The sequence below is a fragment of the Aphis gossypii genome, chromosome X, assembly GCF_020184175.1.
Source record: "Aphis gossypii isolate Hap1 chromosome X, ASM2018417v2, whole genome shotgun sequence".
Lineage (NCBI taxonomy): Eukaryota > Metazoa > Arthropoda > Insecta > Hemiptera > Aphididae > Aphis > Aphis gossypii.
Window position 1 is genome coordinate 64,151,204 of NC_065533.1, and position 16,507 is coordinate 64,167,710.

At 36.3% G+C, this 16,507-nt stretch overlaps 1 protein-coding gene and 1 pseudogene across 1 annotated transcript; both read left to right on the top strand.

Moving 5' to 3' along the window:
- Positions 1–416: 416 nt before the first annotated feature.
- Positions 417–5,797, top strand: LOC126552819 (uncharacterized). The gene is given in 7 exon segments (XM_050207839.1): positions 417–819; positions 1,524–1,595; positions 1,662–1,830; positions 3,009–3,398; positions 3,486–4,096; positions 4,364–4,896; positions 4,899–5,797. Coding segments are annotated over 6 exon segments (2,664 nt in total). The 5' UTR covers positions 417–819; positions 1,524–1,533.
- Positions 5,798–7,811: 2,014 nt separating this feature from the next.
- On the top strand, positions 7,812–9,911 carry LOC126552820 (ATP-dependent DNA helicase pif1-like; annotated as a pseudogene).
- Positions 9,912–16,507: the final 6,596 nt, after the last annotated feature.

The following is a 16,507-nucleotide window of genomic DNA, read 5'->3' on the forward strand; positions in this document are numbered from 1 at the left end:
CACATGGCAAGTATAATGTAATAAATATTAAATAAAACACTCACATTTCCTAGCTATATGGCCGTAGCCGTTGCAATTGAAACAACCTGAAATAAAACAAAAAATGATACATTTTTTATGAAACCGTTGACATGTGATCAGTTAGCTTTAAATAAACTTACGGCGTACGGCCTGTTTAGGCCTTTTGGCCTCGATCCTGCCCGGGTTTTCAGCATCACCCGCACCATATATATTGATGCTGAAACCCGGGCAGTTTTCAATTGAACCGAATGAGATTCGTTTGTCCATGCTGAAATAAATTATAAATAATTTAGTCAAATATCACAAAGTTTTCCCTAACGTAACTATTAACCATTAGAAAATGTATTAATAAATATCATGTACTCACGTCGGCGTTTCGATTGTTATTAAACGGCTTTTCCAATTTCCTATGACTGTGTCCGATATTTCGTATATAGCCGCCGAATACCACATATCATGTTGGTTACGACGGATACCACGTTTGAATTTCGCATTACATGTTTACAGTGTCAATAGACTTTGGACGGCGTGATATTAATTAATAAAGAGTGGGAGAGGAGGACGCGTCGGCCGTTGACGGTCGAGCCGTTCGTCGAATTCGGCAGGCTACGATCAACACCCGTGCAATACAGTTATCGTAGCATTTTTTTTTCGTTTTTTGTTCTTTTTTTGCACATTCAGAGTATTTTATACTCATTATTTTATATTATTACATTTACTTATTTTATTCGTCTAATACTTAATTCAGTTATTATTATTCGGTTGTTTTTTTTATTATATCAAGGATTTCGAAGACCGGTGAGTACAATTTCATTCTCCAACACGTAGATTTGTCGTGCACACGTGTGTAAGCAAACCGTTTGTTTACGTATTGACTCCATTATATTATATACACGAGTGCGATGTACAATACTTTCCAACTAATATTAGCACCGTTTTACGCTTCAGTGTTAAACGACTGAAAGAGCCCGTCACGTGTTTATACGCAGCGCGTTGAAATATTTTTAAGAAATCGTATCGATCAACAACAATCATAGGTTAGATCGTTTTGTGTTGTAGTTTTATCTACGACTCATCGCAAAGGCACGCATATAAACCGACTCCCCTTTGCAACAGTCTGTACTTATTAGAGCATTGGCGTATGCAGTTATATTTCTGATTTGAATGTTGCCGAGCAAGGTCGATTAACACATTGTGCTCTGTTAACAGTGTTAACGATTTTAAATTTTTGTGCAACACCTACATTAGAACTGCAATACGACGAGTTCAGATTATCGTTCTTCGTATATTTTTAATTTTTTATGCACATTCATTCGCGTTGTTATTGATATTAACGTACGTATTTCCAATAATACATGTAATAACTGTGGTAATATCACCTTCACTGATAACACTATTGTTTTGATACCAATTTAGTATTTTTTCATTTTTAAATTTAATTTTGTTTATTTTATGTGAATTACTATATAAAAATCTTTTATACATGTTTTTTTTTTTTATAGTCTGTTCATAATGGTTAAAATCTGTGTCATGTGCGGTAACGTCGATGCTGTTATTGGAGTTTCATTACACAGGTATTTACTATTTTACTTTACATATTTTCACATGCCATTGTTATAATGCTACATATTCCTGTTTAGATTTCCGTCAAACGTCGCACGCAGATTTCTGTGGGTGCAGTTCGTGGAGACCAACGGTTTTGCTGTTCGCCCCACCTCAATGCTCTGTTCAAGACATTTCGTTCCTCGACTCGACTACTTACCGAGTGCCAACCGTCGCCGCCTCTACAACGCAGCAGTGCCGTCAATAGTGAGTATATTATGAAAGACGATTTTAGTTTTAATCTTACTGTGCAAATCTATACACACACACACACACACACAAACATACTTACAATGACAATTGACACTGACATATATTGTAAGTCACTGTTCATTGCAGATCTTACCATTACAGTATATACAGTTTTTTAAATCCAATCTTCTCATAGCTTCAGTTCTGAATTCACTGTGCTCATAATTCATGATTTCTGTTTACTACTATATACTACACTACACTCATGGTTATATCATTCAATTAATTATAAACATAACATCATCACTATACTAAACAATAATAAAATATATATTATATGTATACCATGTAAATACACAAACCCTTCATTCCCTGTACACAATAATGTGATGGTTCTCTATGCACATTGTACAACACAACATTCCATATGACCAAATATTTATTTTACTCACTTTCGACTTAATGTTTAATTGATGGTTATAGGTATCTTTCAAATAAATTTAAATTCACTTAAATCATTAATCATACATATAAAAATGTGAGTAACATAATATTATAATCTACTGGGGAGTGTAATATTTTTTTTTTTTTTTACTCTTTAAATCCTTTTATTTTTTCGGTTCACTTATACTTATTAGCATTTTTTGTATGAGTGGGTACAATGCGATTGCAATTTTTATAACTTATTATTATTATAATTATTATATCTTACTTCTTATTGACAATTTCAGTTACAATCACAAGTGTAGGTCGTTACAAATCATACAGAAATGTTTAACCAGATAACCGTTTAAACACTGTTTTGTCATGTTCTCTCATTAATTTGTACTCATGACAAAATGTATGTATCACTATTCATTTTTAATGCAGTAAAATTTTCAAATAGGTGTAAAAACTCTCATACACCACTTATCAAAATTAAAAACATTTCTATGCTACATACCTACAAACTTATACAAATTTATATTTTATTTTTTAATATATTACCATATTATAATATTTTTATTATAATTTATACTCTGTTGAATTACCTGTATTAAACATTAATCATATTATGCCTTGAAAATATATATGAACAAATAAATTTTGTCATATTGTTTATTTCAAAACGAATATGTCAAATTATATTGGACCTACTATTGTAAACTCAAAAGTTTTCCTACTATTAAAACTGACCGCTTATGATTTATAAGGTAGTCAGACGGCATGTAGTGCCTGACGGTGAACTAGCAGTTCACGCAGGCATTGATAACGTTCATGTACACGACGGCGGCGCAGAAATTGTCGAGGTACAGTTGGATGACAACCGCGTGGAAGTTCATGTGGTTCAAGTGGAGGATAACAATGTGGAAGTTGTTGAGATATACGACATTTCGATGGATGACAATACAGTCCATGTCGTTGAAGCACAGATGGACGACAACATTGTGGACGTTGTTGAAGTTCAGATGGACGACGTCCGTCAGGACGGTCAAGACATTGAGGAAGTCGAAGTCGTTGATGTTCTACTGGCCGACGCACAGGCAGAACTTGAATTAGCAAACGTATTCAATGACGTTTTACTTCAAGACGTCGACGAAGAGGTCGGCGGTCAATAAACATTTCATATATTTATTATTGATAATAGTAAAAATACAGCGTCCATTCTAATTATGTTAATCAAATTGCAGTTGGAGCCTATTCCACCCTGTGTACCGGTTGCAGAACCTAGGGCACCTGCGCCAATGAGAGACCGTCCGGCAGGTGTTCAACACCCACTACCAGAACAACACAACATTGGGACATTGGATGCGGTCTGCAGGGATTGTCAGGCCCGTCACTTCAACTGTGAGCGCGCTTCTAGAGGCCACTTCTCCACGTGTTGTAACAACGGTCAGGTGACCGTTACAGGACATCGTGTGTTGTTGAGAGCACCGGTATTTATAACTAATTTGTTGATCGCTGATTCACAGGAAGCTAAAAACTATCGAACTCACATTCGCCGGTACAACAACTCTCTGGCATTCGCTGCGTTCTCCAGTGACCTCAATCCAAGACGGTTGACAGGTCGAGGACCAAACGTGTTCACTGTCCATGGCCAAGTGTACCGCAGGACGAACAATGATGTCGTTGGAAACGGACGGGAACAACCGAGATACTGCGAATTGTATTTCGTCGATTCCGCTGAGGCCAACCAGGCCCGCTTGCGACAACAGCCAATCCCAGGCCGTCTGTTGGAAGGTTTGCTTGCGGACTTAGACCAACTGCTTCGGGACATCAATCCATATGCTCTGGCTTTTAAGTATGTTCACGAATAAAAATTAATTAACACATGACCTGAACGTGTTAACATTTTTATTAAACATTGATCGATTTAAAATCTTACACATAACGCATTTTATTTTTCAACAAAATTGTTCTCTATTCTTATAGAGTTATAGGTAACACAACAAAACAAAAATACATTATAGTATTTATACTCAAAACAATGATTCACATGACTAATATTGTATTTTACATTTTGTAAACACAGTGGTACTTTCAATAAACTCAAAATGTGTGTGTATAGGAACATGCGTAGGCTGTGGTCGGAAGAAAGAAATAGAGCCAATGCCAACCCTGCTGTGGTGAAACCGAGGACGGTCACCATGCATTTTGTTTCGGATGCGGCCAGGGATCAGCGACGATACCAGATACCGACTGCTAACGAAGTTGCGGCCGTGTTCGTCGGTGACGATGGTCGACCGCCTAGAGACCTCAATCTGGTAATATATGACAGGAATACTGTTAATCCTCAACACAGGATGCAAACCATATCCGTGGGTTCGTGTCACGCGGATCCCATGTTGTATCCGCTGTTGTTTCCGTGCGGAGAAAGTGGTTGGCATTTCAACATGATGCAGGAGGGTAACCGCAACAACCGAGTTCGCGTTCGGAACACTATCCGGGAGTTTGTGTGTTATCGAATGGCCATTCGATATGCAGGAAACAACGATACTAATCACGAATACATGAGTTTGTTACATGGTGGTGGTTTTTTGTTGCAGCAGTACATTTGTGACCAGTACGTTCGAATGGAATCGAACAATCTCAACTACGCCAGGAAAATCAGCGGGCACTCCTCGCTGATGCGTATCAGGGACTTGTGGACCACGTAAACCAACAGCACAACTTGGACGCGCCGGCCAACCCTATGGCTGTCGGCCGTAGGGTCATCTTACCTTCGACGTTCGTCGGGAGTCCACGTTACATGAAAGGATGTTATCATGATGCAATGGCCATTGTGCGTAAGTACGGTAAACCTGACCTGTTTGTTACTTTTACGTGCAACCCTAGGTGGCCAGAAATCACACAGAATCTCGGAAGGTGGACTGCTCCGACTGACAGACCAGATCTCATTGCCAGGGTATTCCACGCCAAACTCAAGGCCCTCATGCAGGACATTATAGTCGACTCTGTGTTTGGTAATGTAGACGCATATGTATACACTGTTGAGTTTCAGAAACGCGGTCTACCGCACGCGCACATACTAATCATCCTCAAGGAGGACAGTAAATTGCTCACTGTAGAGGACGTGGACAACGTTGTGTGTGCCTTCTTGCCAGACCCGACATCTGACAGGCGCCTATTCGATTGTGTGACGTCGCACATGATTCATGGACCGTGTGGAACACTCAACGCCAACAGTCCGTGTATGGTTGACAAAAAGTGTTCGAAGAGGTATCCGAAAGAATACAGCGACGAGACAGTATATGCCTCTAACAACGGTTACCCTACGTATCGCCGACCCAACAATGGCCCTGTGGCCCTTGTCAGACAACTGGAGGTCGGCAATGAGTTTGTCGTCCCACACAACCCATACCTTCTGGCCAAATATGATGCACACATCAATGTGGAGGTGTGCTCAACAGTGAAGAGTGTCATGTATTTATATAAGTATGTGTACAAAGGACATGACGCGGCAACTATGGAAGTATGGGATGGCGATGAAATATCAAAGTGAGTAGATTCAATTTATTTTTGTTTATATATGAATCCTTGACCACAGCCGTTATTGTGTACATTATTAAAGTGTGATCTTTCATGCACTACACTTGCCTGTGTTCTTTAACCAAGGATATTTATTTAAATGTGTCATAGTAAATTATTCGGCTACTTCACTTAACAGTAAATTTATTTTTGTGATTAACATTCAAGTTTTTTAAGTAACTGCATTTATTTGCTTCACTACGATGCTTTTCAACTATCAAACGTTATACTTTACTGTTCAAAGTAAAGAGATGATATTATTACACTTCAGCTGTTTTAACTGTATTTGCAGATATGGAAATTTGTAACAAATGTACATTTCACTAATTCATACATTTCAATATATTTAATAAATGTATTTCACTTTTGGGTGTCAACTATGATTATACCATGAATTATCAATGAACATTTCACAATTAATTGATGGTTTTATTTTGTTTGATACATTTTTATATATTCAAACGTCTCTGGTAGGTGTATAATTGTTACAAACTCTATTAACCCATTACTTATAAATCTCAAAATACAAATGATTCACAACTGTAAATATTGTTTTTAATCCAAATGGGTTTAGTGTTAAACAAATTAAAGAAATATTAATCAATACCATCTACTGTATATATCTATAAAATTATGATGTATGCATATCAATTGATATTTTATACCTTTACTGTAGTGTTTAGATAATACTCTTAACATATATCATAATATGTTAGCTCAATCATATCATAATTATTAGTATTATTATTGTTTATTACATAATCAAAACTCATATTTTATATATTTTTACTGTAATGTTAAGATAATACTCTTAACATATATTATATACACATATGTATATATATGTATATATATATATCATAATATGTTAGCTCAATCAACAATCATATCATAATTATTAGTATTATTATTGATTATTATATGCTAATTATATATATATATATATATATTAGCGAAGCACTATTAACATTATTTTTATTATTATTGTTTATTACATAATCAAAATTCATATTTTATATTTTTATATATATAAATATTACTGTAGTGTTAAGATAATACTCTTAAAATATATCATATACACATATGTATATATATATATATATATCATAATATGTTAGCTCAATCAACAATCATATCATAATTATTAGTATTATTATTGATTATTATATTACATGCTAATTATACATATATATATATATATATTTTGCGAAGCACTATTAACATTATTATGTTTATTACAATCAAAACTCATTTTGGTTTCAGTTACATCAACTCACGATACGTCAGCCCGCCAGAAGGGATTTGGCGGTTGTTTTCATATAAGATGCACAACAGAAGTCATACGATCGTTAGGCTTCCGGTCCACTTGGAAATCAACAGACCGTTTACTTCGCTCCGGGACAAGCCGAACGGCGAGTACACGACGATGTTCAACGTCGTACAAAACTAACCGAGTTCTTCTCGCTCAACGCACACGACGCGGAAGCTAGACAGTATCTGTACCACGAGATACCGGTCCAATACACGTGGCAAGCGTCACATAGAAGATGGACGCGGAGGCGAAGGCAGATGGGCAACGACACTTTGGCTCGGATGTACGTGGTCAACCCTCTAGACCGAGACCGGTTCCACTTGCGATTGCTGCTGTTGCACAAGAGAGGCCCACAGTCTTTCCGAGACATGAGGACGGTCGACGGAGTAGTAGTGTATGAGAGCTACGCGGCTGCCGCCGTCGCGATGGGACTCATCGAATCAGATAGAGCGTGGTTGGCTTGCATGGAAGAGTCTGCGTTGTTTGACACTCCTCGACAGTTGCGGTATCTCTTCGTCACGATACTGGTGATGTGCCATCCCGCAGAACCGTTGGCGCTCTACCAAACGAGCGAGGCCACCATGATGGAGGACTTCAATCGGCGTTTCCAAGACGTTGACCGTAGCAGGGCGGCAAGTCTGGACGCCATTGGAGACCTTCGTGCGCACGGGAAAACGCTCGCCGAATATGGATTGCCCAACTCGGACGTCGCTCTACTGGAACCCGAACCGGACGACCAACTGTTCGGGACAATAGACGCGGCGGCGTTATGGGCACGACGAGTGGACGACCTGAACGATGAACAGCGGACGGTGTACGATCGGGTGATGGCGGCCGTCGACGACAACCGAAACGTCCAAAAGGTGTTCTACGTCGACGGACCCGGAGGAACGGGTAAAACGACGCTGTACGGATGCCTCATATGGTCGCTTCGTAACCGGAGGCGGTCGGTATTGTGCGTGGCATTCACTGGGATCGCGGCGTCGCTCATGGACGGCGGCATGACAGTGCATTCAACGTTCGGGCTGCCGTTTGGTACACTCAACGACGACGATACGTCCAGCATCACCATGCAGTCTAAACGCGCGCAAACGATACGTGACGCGGCGCTTATCGTCTGGGACGAAGTGCCCATGTCACCGGGACCACAACTCGCGGTGGTCGATCGCTTGCTCAGGGACATCATGGGATCGGAATCTCCGTTCGGCGGTAAACCGGTCCTGTTCTCGGGCGACTTCAGGCAAATATTGCCCGTCGTCCGCCGGGGAAGCAGGAGTGCCATCGTCATGTCGTCGATTAAGCACAACTCTTTGTGGCAAAACTCGGAAAAGTTTGAATTGACGCGAAACATGCGCGCCGGTAATGATGCGGACTTCGCGGATTGGTTTCTCCTGCTCGGCAGCGGTCAATTGCCAACGGTCGACGGTGTTCAAGACACCGTTGAAATCCCACGGAAAATGGTATGTGATGTTGTCGAATTAATTGATTTTGTTTACCCGCAGCACATGTCGTTGGCTAACGTTGACGATTTTGCTCGGAAAATTTGTTATGTCCCAAAAACGAGGAATGCAGACAAATCAATCGTACGGTGCTACAGCGCATTGAGGGCGCTGAGAGGACGTATACTGCCATAGACACCGTGGTGATCGACGATCCCGACGAGGAAGCCAATTTTCCTACCGAGTTTCTCAACTCGCTGGAACTGAACGGACTGCCGCCGTTCAAATTGACGCTCAGGGTGGGCGCCATCGTCATGTTGCTGAGGAATCTTGATCCAAAGAGAAAACTGTGCAACGGTACGAGGTTAGTGGTCACCGAACTCCGGCGACACAACTTCAGAGCGAGGGTGCTGTCTGGTGATGGTGGTGCGCAAGACGACGTTATCATACCAGCGATACCGATGACTGCCGGTGGTGAGGACGACCTGCCTTTCAAAATGAAACGGATTCAGTTCCCGGTAAGGTTGTCGTTTGCGATGACAATCAACAAGTCTCAGGGTCAAACGTTCGACCGAGTTGGATTGCTCCTACTGTCGCCGGTGTTCACTCACGGGCAACTGTACGTTGCATTTTCCAGAGTCAGAAACGCTCAATCTGTCAAAGTCGGGATGTACGATGATGGTAACGGTCGATTTGTCACAAAGAACATTGTGTACAGGGAAGTTCTACTAACACGGTAGTAGGTATTAGTGACGGTGAAATTGTTCACAAAAAGAACATATCAGATTTAAAATAAATTAAATATAGTATTCTGTTCCTAAACATCGCTTTAGTATAGGTCACTCTTAATTATACATTTTACTTCTGATATATTTTTTTTGAGACTTTCTAGCCGGAGACTACAGCATTATTTATATACAACTTGGTTGTATACTGATCATGGGTCTTTGATCCACCGGGCGATGGCCATTTGAAGTACCTAATCCTTAGGGATCCGTATATTCTTAGGTACTTCATGTACAGTTGGGTTCTTTCTACAGTCATGTAGCTGCTATTCACTGTGCACTGTGGGGAGAAAGTTCGACAACCTCCACGTGGTTCTCTCTGGATGCGAATCAGCTACAAAGCGGATTCGTAACTAATAGTCGAACAAGTATTTCACATTTCAACTGTACAACTAATTTTTTATTATTATTATTATCATTATAATATATCATACAATACAATGTTTGATCGGTTTGACTCTGTGATATTGTAATTAATTTGTACATCACAAAACATCTGTCATCTAAGCACCATGTATGTTTTGTACTACTGTTTTTTTTTAACTTATATATTGTGAGACGTTATGCTTAAAATGCTGGTTTAATGTAAACCAGTTATCTAAACATTATACATACTCATTCATCTTTTCACTTACAAAGCATTATTGCTTTTAATTGGTTCTGAATAAACCAATACATTTTATTTCAATAAATTGTCTTATTTTTATTTAACTACTTATCATATTTGATTAATGCTGAGTTATAAATTATAATTATCAAACAATTATATACTGTTTGTTGTTAATATTCTTTATTTTATTTATCTTTCCTTCACATATATTAATAATACTGACTATATAACGAATACGTGACACTGGTCAATTATGTAAAATATTATTACATTATTTTAAAATTATTATGTAAATGATGATGTATATAAAAGTACAAATTACAAACATTTTTTAGGTGATTTTAAAATTTATTATGTAAATGATGATGTATATAAAAGTACATATTACAAAGATTTACTTTAGATGATGACTGATTGCTAGACCCCCCCCTCAAATACTTCATTTCTATTCTATCGTGTAATTCTTTTGCATTTCAAAATTCTTTTGAATTCAAATTTCAAATATTTCAAATACCTACAATAATACAAACAAATACCTACAATAACAAATAAAAAATAAATTAAAATTGTAGAAAAGTCAACTCAAATACTTATTGTTGTATTCATTATAAATACTAACTAATGCCAATTTTAATTTTACTTCATAATACATATTATAATCGATCCTACTGCGGCGATTTCATAAACACGGCCACCCGAACGCTCTAAATTTATTGCATTCTTTTCAAGTTACTTTTTAATTTGAATTTTGAAAATTAAAGCTATTGCTTTCTCTTATACGATAAAATACATACGTCTACGATTTTTTTTTAATACCATATTATTACGATTATTATTAGTATAATATAAAGTGTAGTACTACAACGCGTTAATGGAGTACATTTTGAATTTTTATGTTTTCAATTTTTATGACATTTGATATGTTTTATATAGTTTCCTACATATCAAAAACAACATCTGAACTTTGACATTAGGAAGTATGACAATTATGGATTTAACTTTCGGACAACGATTTACATTATATTATGATGACTGATAGCTAGACATTCAACTACCATTTTCACTAAATAAATTTTATAATATAAAAAATATAACCAGGCATGCGACGGGACACGGTATGAGATTGTTCATATTAAACTATATTGGTATCATAACCTACTATTCACACATCGTCCGCGATCCGACGCAGTCGGATTGCCTACGTGGTGGGTTTAATGGCGTTTAATTCGATTTTTCCCAATCATAACTGACAAACTCGATTTGAATGCTCAAAAGATGTTATTCGACTTTTACTTATAATCCTATAATACAACATTAGACTTTCGACGTCGGAGGAGCAGGGGATTGTATTGTCAGATATAGATTAGTTACGTGATGTGATGATTGATAGCTAGACACTGACTATCATCTTCGCTAAATACATTTTTTTATATACAAAAAGAACGGGCATGCAAGGAAACGGTATTACACCAGTTAAGGACTGATAGCTAGACATTCAATTACCATTTTTCGTATTTATTACTCGACTTCAGTACTTTCTTACTTTTTTAGTGTATGATTTCTTTTCTAGACACCCGATTACAATTTCCGACCGAATTCCTGTTAGCACGATTTTCTCACGACCCCCTCGAAGGCGCCGAAGGCGGCTTCCACCCAGCCAGAAATCGAGGCACACCGACCCTCTCGAAGGTTAGGTTAGGACCCCCTCGGCTCCTTCCAAACCACCGGAGGTTAGATTAACTAAAATTGTGACTACTAGATTTTTACGATATTTTTTTCTTTACAGTCCGTCTCCGACCTAGGGTACTCACTTAGAGCGAATATCACTTAGACCGAATTTCACAGCAGAGCGAGGCACACCCGGCTAGCAGGCTGGCCTGCTAGTCTCCTTATATAATAAAGCGTGAAGAAGTTCGTTTCCTTATAAAAAGAATGCGCCTCGGTCGCCGTTTTCATGCTCCATGGCCCGCCGCCGTCGTTATCGAAAACGGACGGTTCTCCAACGCCGCCGTCTCGATAACGCGTTTTTCTTACGTTAGGTTTGATTATTACGCGGGTTTTCGACGATTTTAACGTTTTTTTTTTTTTTATCGGCTGTTTGTTATATTATAATACGTTGTTGTATTTTCAAGTGTACGTTGCTTTGGGAAACGTTATTAAACAGACAATTAATATTAATATAAGCTTCATTACACACGAATTATACGGAATTTTTTTATTTATTCACACACACACATACATATAAAATTGATATGTTTCTTAATATAAAAGCAGTTAGGTACAGGTATAGTCAAAGTTGCAATTGCAAATATTCTTAATCATACCTAAGAGTTTATGACACTTTTCTTATAGTATTTTATTATGCGTGTTCTTTAAATTGATTATGATGTAATGTGTAATACGTTTTAATGTATACTGTAACAATTTCTCTGAATAAATTATATATATTTAAATATTGTTATATATTGTATTGTACGATTGATACCTATTTGATTTGTTTTAATGTTTTGCCTAATATATTGGACTATGATGTATATTATAATAGATAATACCCCAACACACTGACACTGTACATAATATGCGGTGTTTCTCTGCGGTCCGGAACGGCTTACGGCTTAAGGGCTCGACGTTCGATTCGTTTCTCATCTCAAACTGTAGTCGATAGGTTTAGGCGTTATATCCCCGTGCTAGAATAGTCAGGTTCGAATCCCGCTCCGGGCGGTTTCTTCGTCGATCTGACGAAGGCGCTTTAAAACGCATGGTCGCCCGGACGCTCTCGATTTTTTGCATTTTTTTCCGATTTTTTTTTTCGTTTTTTCGTTTGATTGTCGAGAGTTAAACACCGTTTAATAATATATTATACATACCTACGTATATTACTGGAATATTATATATTTTATAGTTTCCCATATATTTACTACCTATACGCTATTTATGTATATTTATTATTTTTTGAACTCGGCAATATTGTAAACATGGGTAATTATATAATTTAGGCGAATTTGTTATTCAATTCCGATATTCCACTCATTCGAGTGTATGTTGTAGTTGGATTAATTTACTTGATAAATCAGTGCTAAATTATTCTTACCCATATCATAAATATAATTGTGTTTTATTATATACGTACAGGTTTATCTCGAGTTTTTGCACACCGATGAAATGCAATTGTTATTAAACATTAAAAAAAAAGGAGACTTCGATTTTATTTTTACGTGGCGTTTATATTATGTTTATATAATATATTATATTGTCATCTTCGCAGTCCGATATTAATTGGACGTCAACGGCGGCCGTGTTAGATATTTTAATCTTTGGGTATAGCTTTATACTATCTTATCGTCGATAAGATTTCGATTTGACGAATTGTAAATCTATTTATTGGTGGTAAATTCGTTATACTCAATACAAAATTAGTATTTATTAATTATTAGTGTAGGTACCCATCATTACTATACGCCTTCACTTCCACAGTCGGCGTATTATTGTTAAATACGTACATCTTTAAATATGCGAAAGTATATACAAATTTTGCTTATTAGGTATATATTTTGTATTCGTAGAAAACCAATACCTCATTGAACCCCTTAAATACATATATTATGTATTAGAACACCTGAACACCGATATCATAGACACGGAAAATACGTATAATAATAAGATGCAATTGCACAATATACAACATCTGTCATCTAAGCACCATGTATTTTTTGTACTACTGTTTTTTTTTTGCTTATATATTATGAGACGTTATGCTTAAAATGCTGGTTTAATGTAAACCAGTTATCTGAACATTATACATACTTATTCATATTTACACTTACAAAGCATTATTGCTTTTAAATTGGTGCTGAATAAACCAATACATTTATTACGATAAATTGTCTAATTTTTATTTAACAACTTATTATATTTCATTAATGCTGAGCTATAAATTATAATTATCAAACGATTATTTTCTGTTTATTGTTAATATTCTTTATTTTATTTATCTTTCCTTCACATATATTAATAATACTGACTATATAACGAATACACGACACTGGTCAATTATGTAAAATATTGGTACAATAAAGGATTTCAAAGATGGGTTAAATATTTACCTACCCTGTTGTTATATTTATCACGTGTGATAAACCTTATGTATTTTTAAAATTTCAAAACAATTTTTAAATTATGATAATAATGATGATGTATTTAAAAGTACATATTACAAAGATTTACTTTAGGTGATGACTGATTGCTAGACCCCCCTCAAATACTCAATTTCTATTCTATCGTGTAATTCTTTTGCATTTCAAAATTATTCTGAATTCAAATTTCAAATATTTCAAACACCTACAATAAAAAATAAGAAAATAAATTAAAATTGTAGAAAAGTCAACTCAAATACTTATTGTTGTATTCATTGTAACTAATGTCAATTTTAATTTTACTTCATAATACATATTATAATCGATCCTACTGCGGCGATTTGATATACACGGCCACCCGAACGCTCTAAATTTATTGCATTTTTTTCAAGTTATTTTTTGATATTTAAATTTGAATTTTGAAAATTAAAGCTATTGCTTTCTCTTATACAATAAAATACATACGTCTACGATTTTTTTTTAATACCATATTATTACGATTATTATTAGTATAATATAAAGTGTAGTACTACAACGCGTTAATGGAGTACATTTTGAATTGTTGTGTTTTCAATTTGTATGATATCTGATATGTTTTATAGTTTCTTACATATCAAAAACAACGTCTGAACTTTGACATTAGGAAGTATGACAATTATGGATTTAACTTTCGGACATCGATTTACATCATATATTATGATGACTGATAGCTAGACATTCAACTACCATTTTCACTAAATAAATTTTATAATATGAAAAAAAGAACCAGGCATGCGACGGAACACGGTATCAGATTGTTCATATTAAACTATATTGGCATTATAAACCTACTATTCACGCATTGTCCGCGATCCGACGCAGTCGGATTGCCTACGTGGTGGGTGAGTTTAATGGCGTTTAATTCGATTTTTCCCAATGATAACTGACAACTCGACTTGAATGCTCACAATATGTTATTCGACTTTATACGTATAATCCTACAATACAACATTAGACTTTCGACGTCGGAGGCGCAGGCATCACGTGATGTGATGATTGATAGCTAGACACTCGACTATCATTTTCGCTAAATACATTTTTTATATACCAAAAGAACAGGGCATGCAATGGGAAACGGTATTACACCAGTTAAGGACTGATAGCTAGACACTCAATTACCATTTTTCGTATTTATTTACTCGACTTCAGTACTTTTCTTACTTTTTTAGTGTATGATTTCTTTTCTAGACACCCGATTACAATTTCCGACCGAATTCCTGTTAGCACGATTTTCTCACGACCCCCTCGAAGGCGGCTTCCACCAGCCCAGAAATCGAGACACACCGACCCTCTCGAAGGTTAGGTTAGGACCCCCTCGGCTCCTTCCAAACCACCGGAGGTTAGATTAACTAAAATTGTGACTACTAGACTTTTTACGATATTTTCTTTACAGTCCCGTCTCCGACCTAGGGTACTCACTTAGAGCGAATATCACTTAGACCAAATTTCACTTAGACCGAATTTCACAGCAGAGCGAGGCACATCTAGTCTTATATAATAAAGCGTGAACAATAGTTCGTTTCACTATGAAAAGAGTGCGCCTCGGTCGCCGTTTTTATGCTCCATGCCGTCGTTATCGAAAACGGACGGTTCTCCAACGCCGCCGTCTCGATAACGCGTTTTTCTTAGGTTAGGTTCGATTATTACGCGGTTTTCGACGATTTTATTATTTTTTCGATTTTTTTTTTTTTTTTTTTTTATCGGCTGTTTGTTATATTATTATATGTTGTTGTATTTTCAACCCGTTTTACGTAAAAACCTATAGGTATGAGGGTTTCAACTTTCAAGTGTACGTTGCTTTGGGAAACGTTATATTAAATAGACAATTAATTTAAGCTTTATTACACACGAATTATACGGAATTTTACAGGTATATATGATGGCATACTCTTCATTTTTTAATATAATATTTATTCACACACACACACACACACACACACACATACATATAAAATTGATATGTTTCAATAATAAAAGCCCCTGAAAGCGTTAGGTACAGGTATAGTTAGGTAAGTCAAAGTTGTAATTGCAAATATTTTTAATCATACTTAAGAGTTTCTGTAGGAAATGTTTATGACACTTTTCTTATAGTATTTTATTATGCATGTCCTTTAAATTGACTATGATGTAATGTGTAATACGTTTTAATGTATACTGTAACAATTTCTCTGAATAAATTATATATATTATTATTTCCTACCTATATTAAATATTGTTATATATTGTATTGTACAATTGATACCTATTTGATTTGTTTTAATGTTTTGCCTAATATATTGGACTATTATAATAGATACAACACACTGACACTGTACATATGGATAAGAAACAAGAGTTTATACAGTGTATAGTTATGATTATGATTA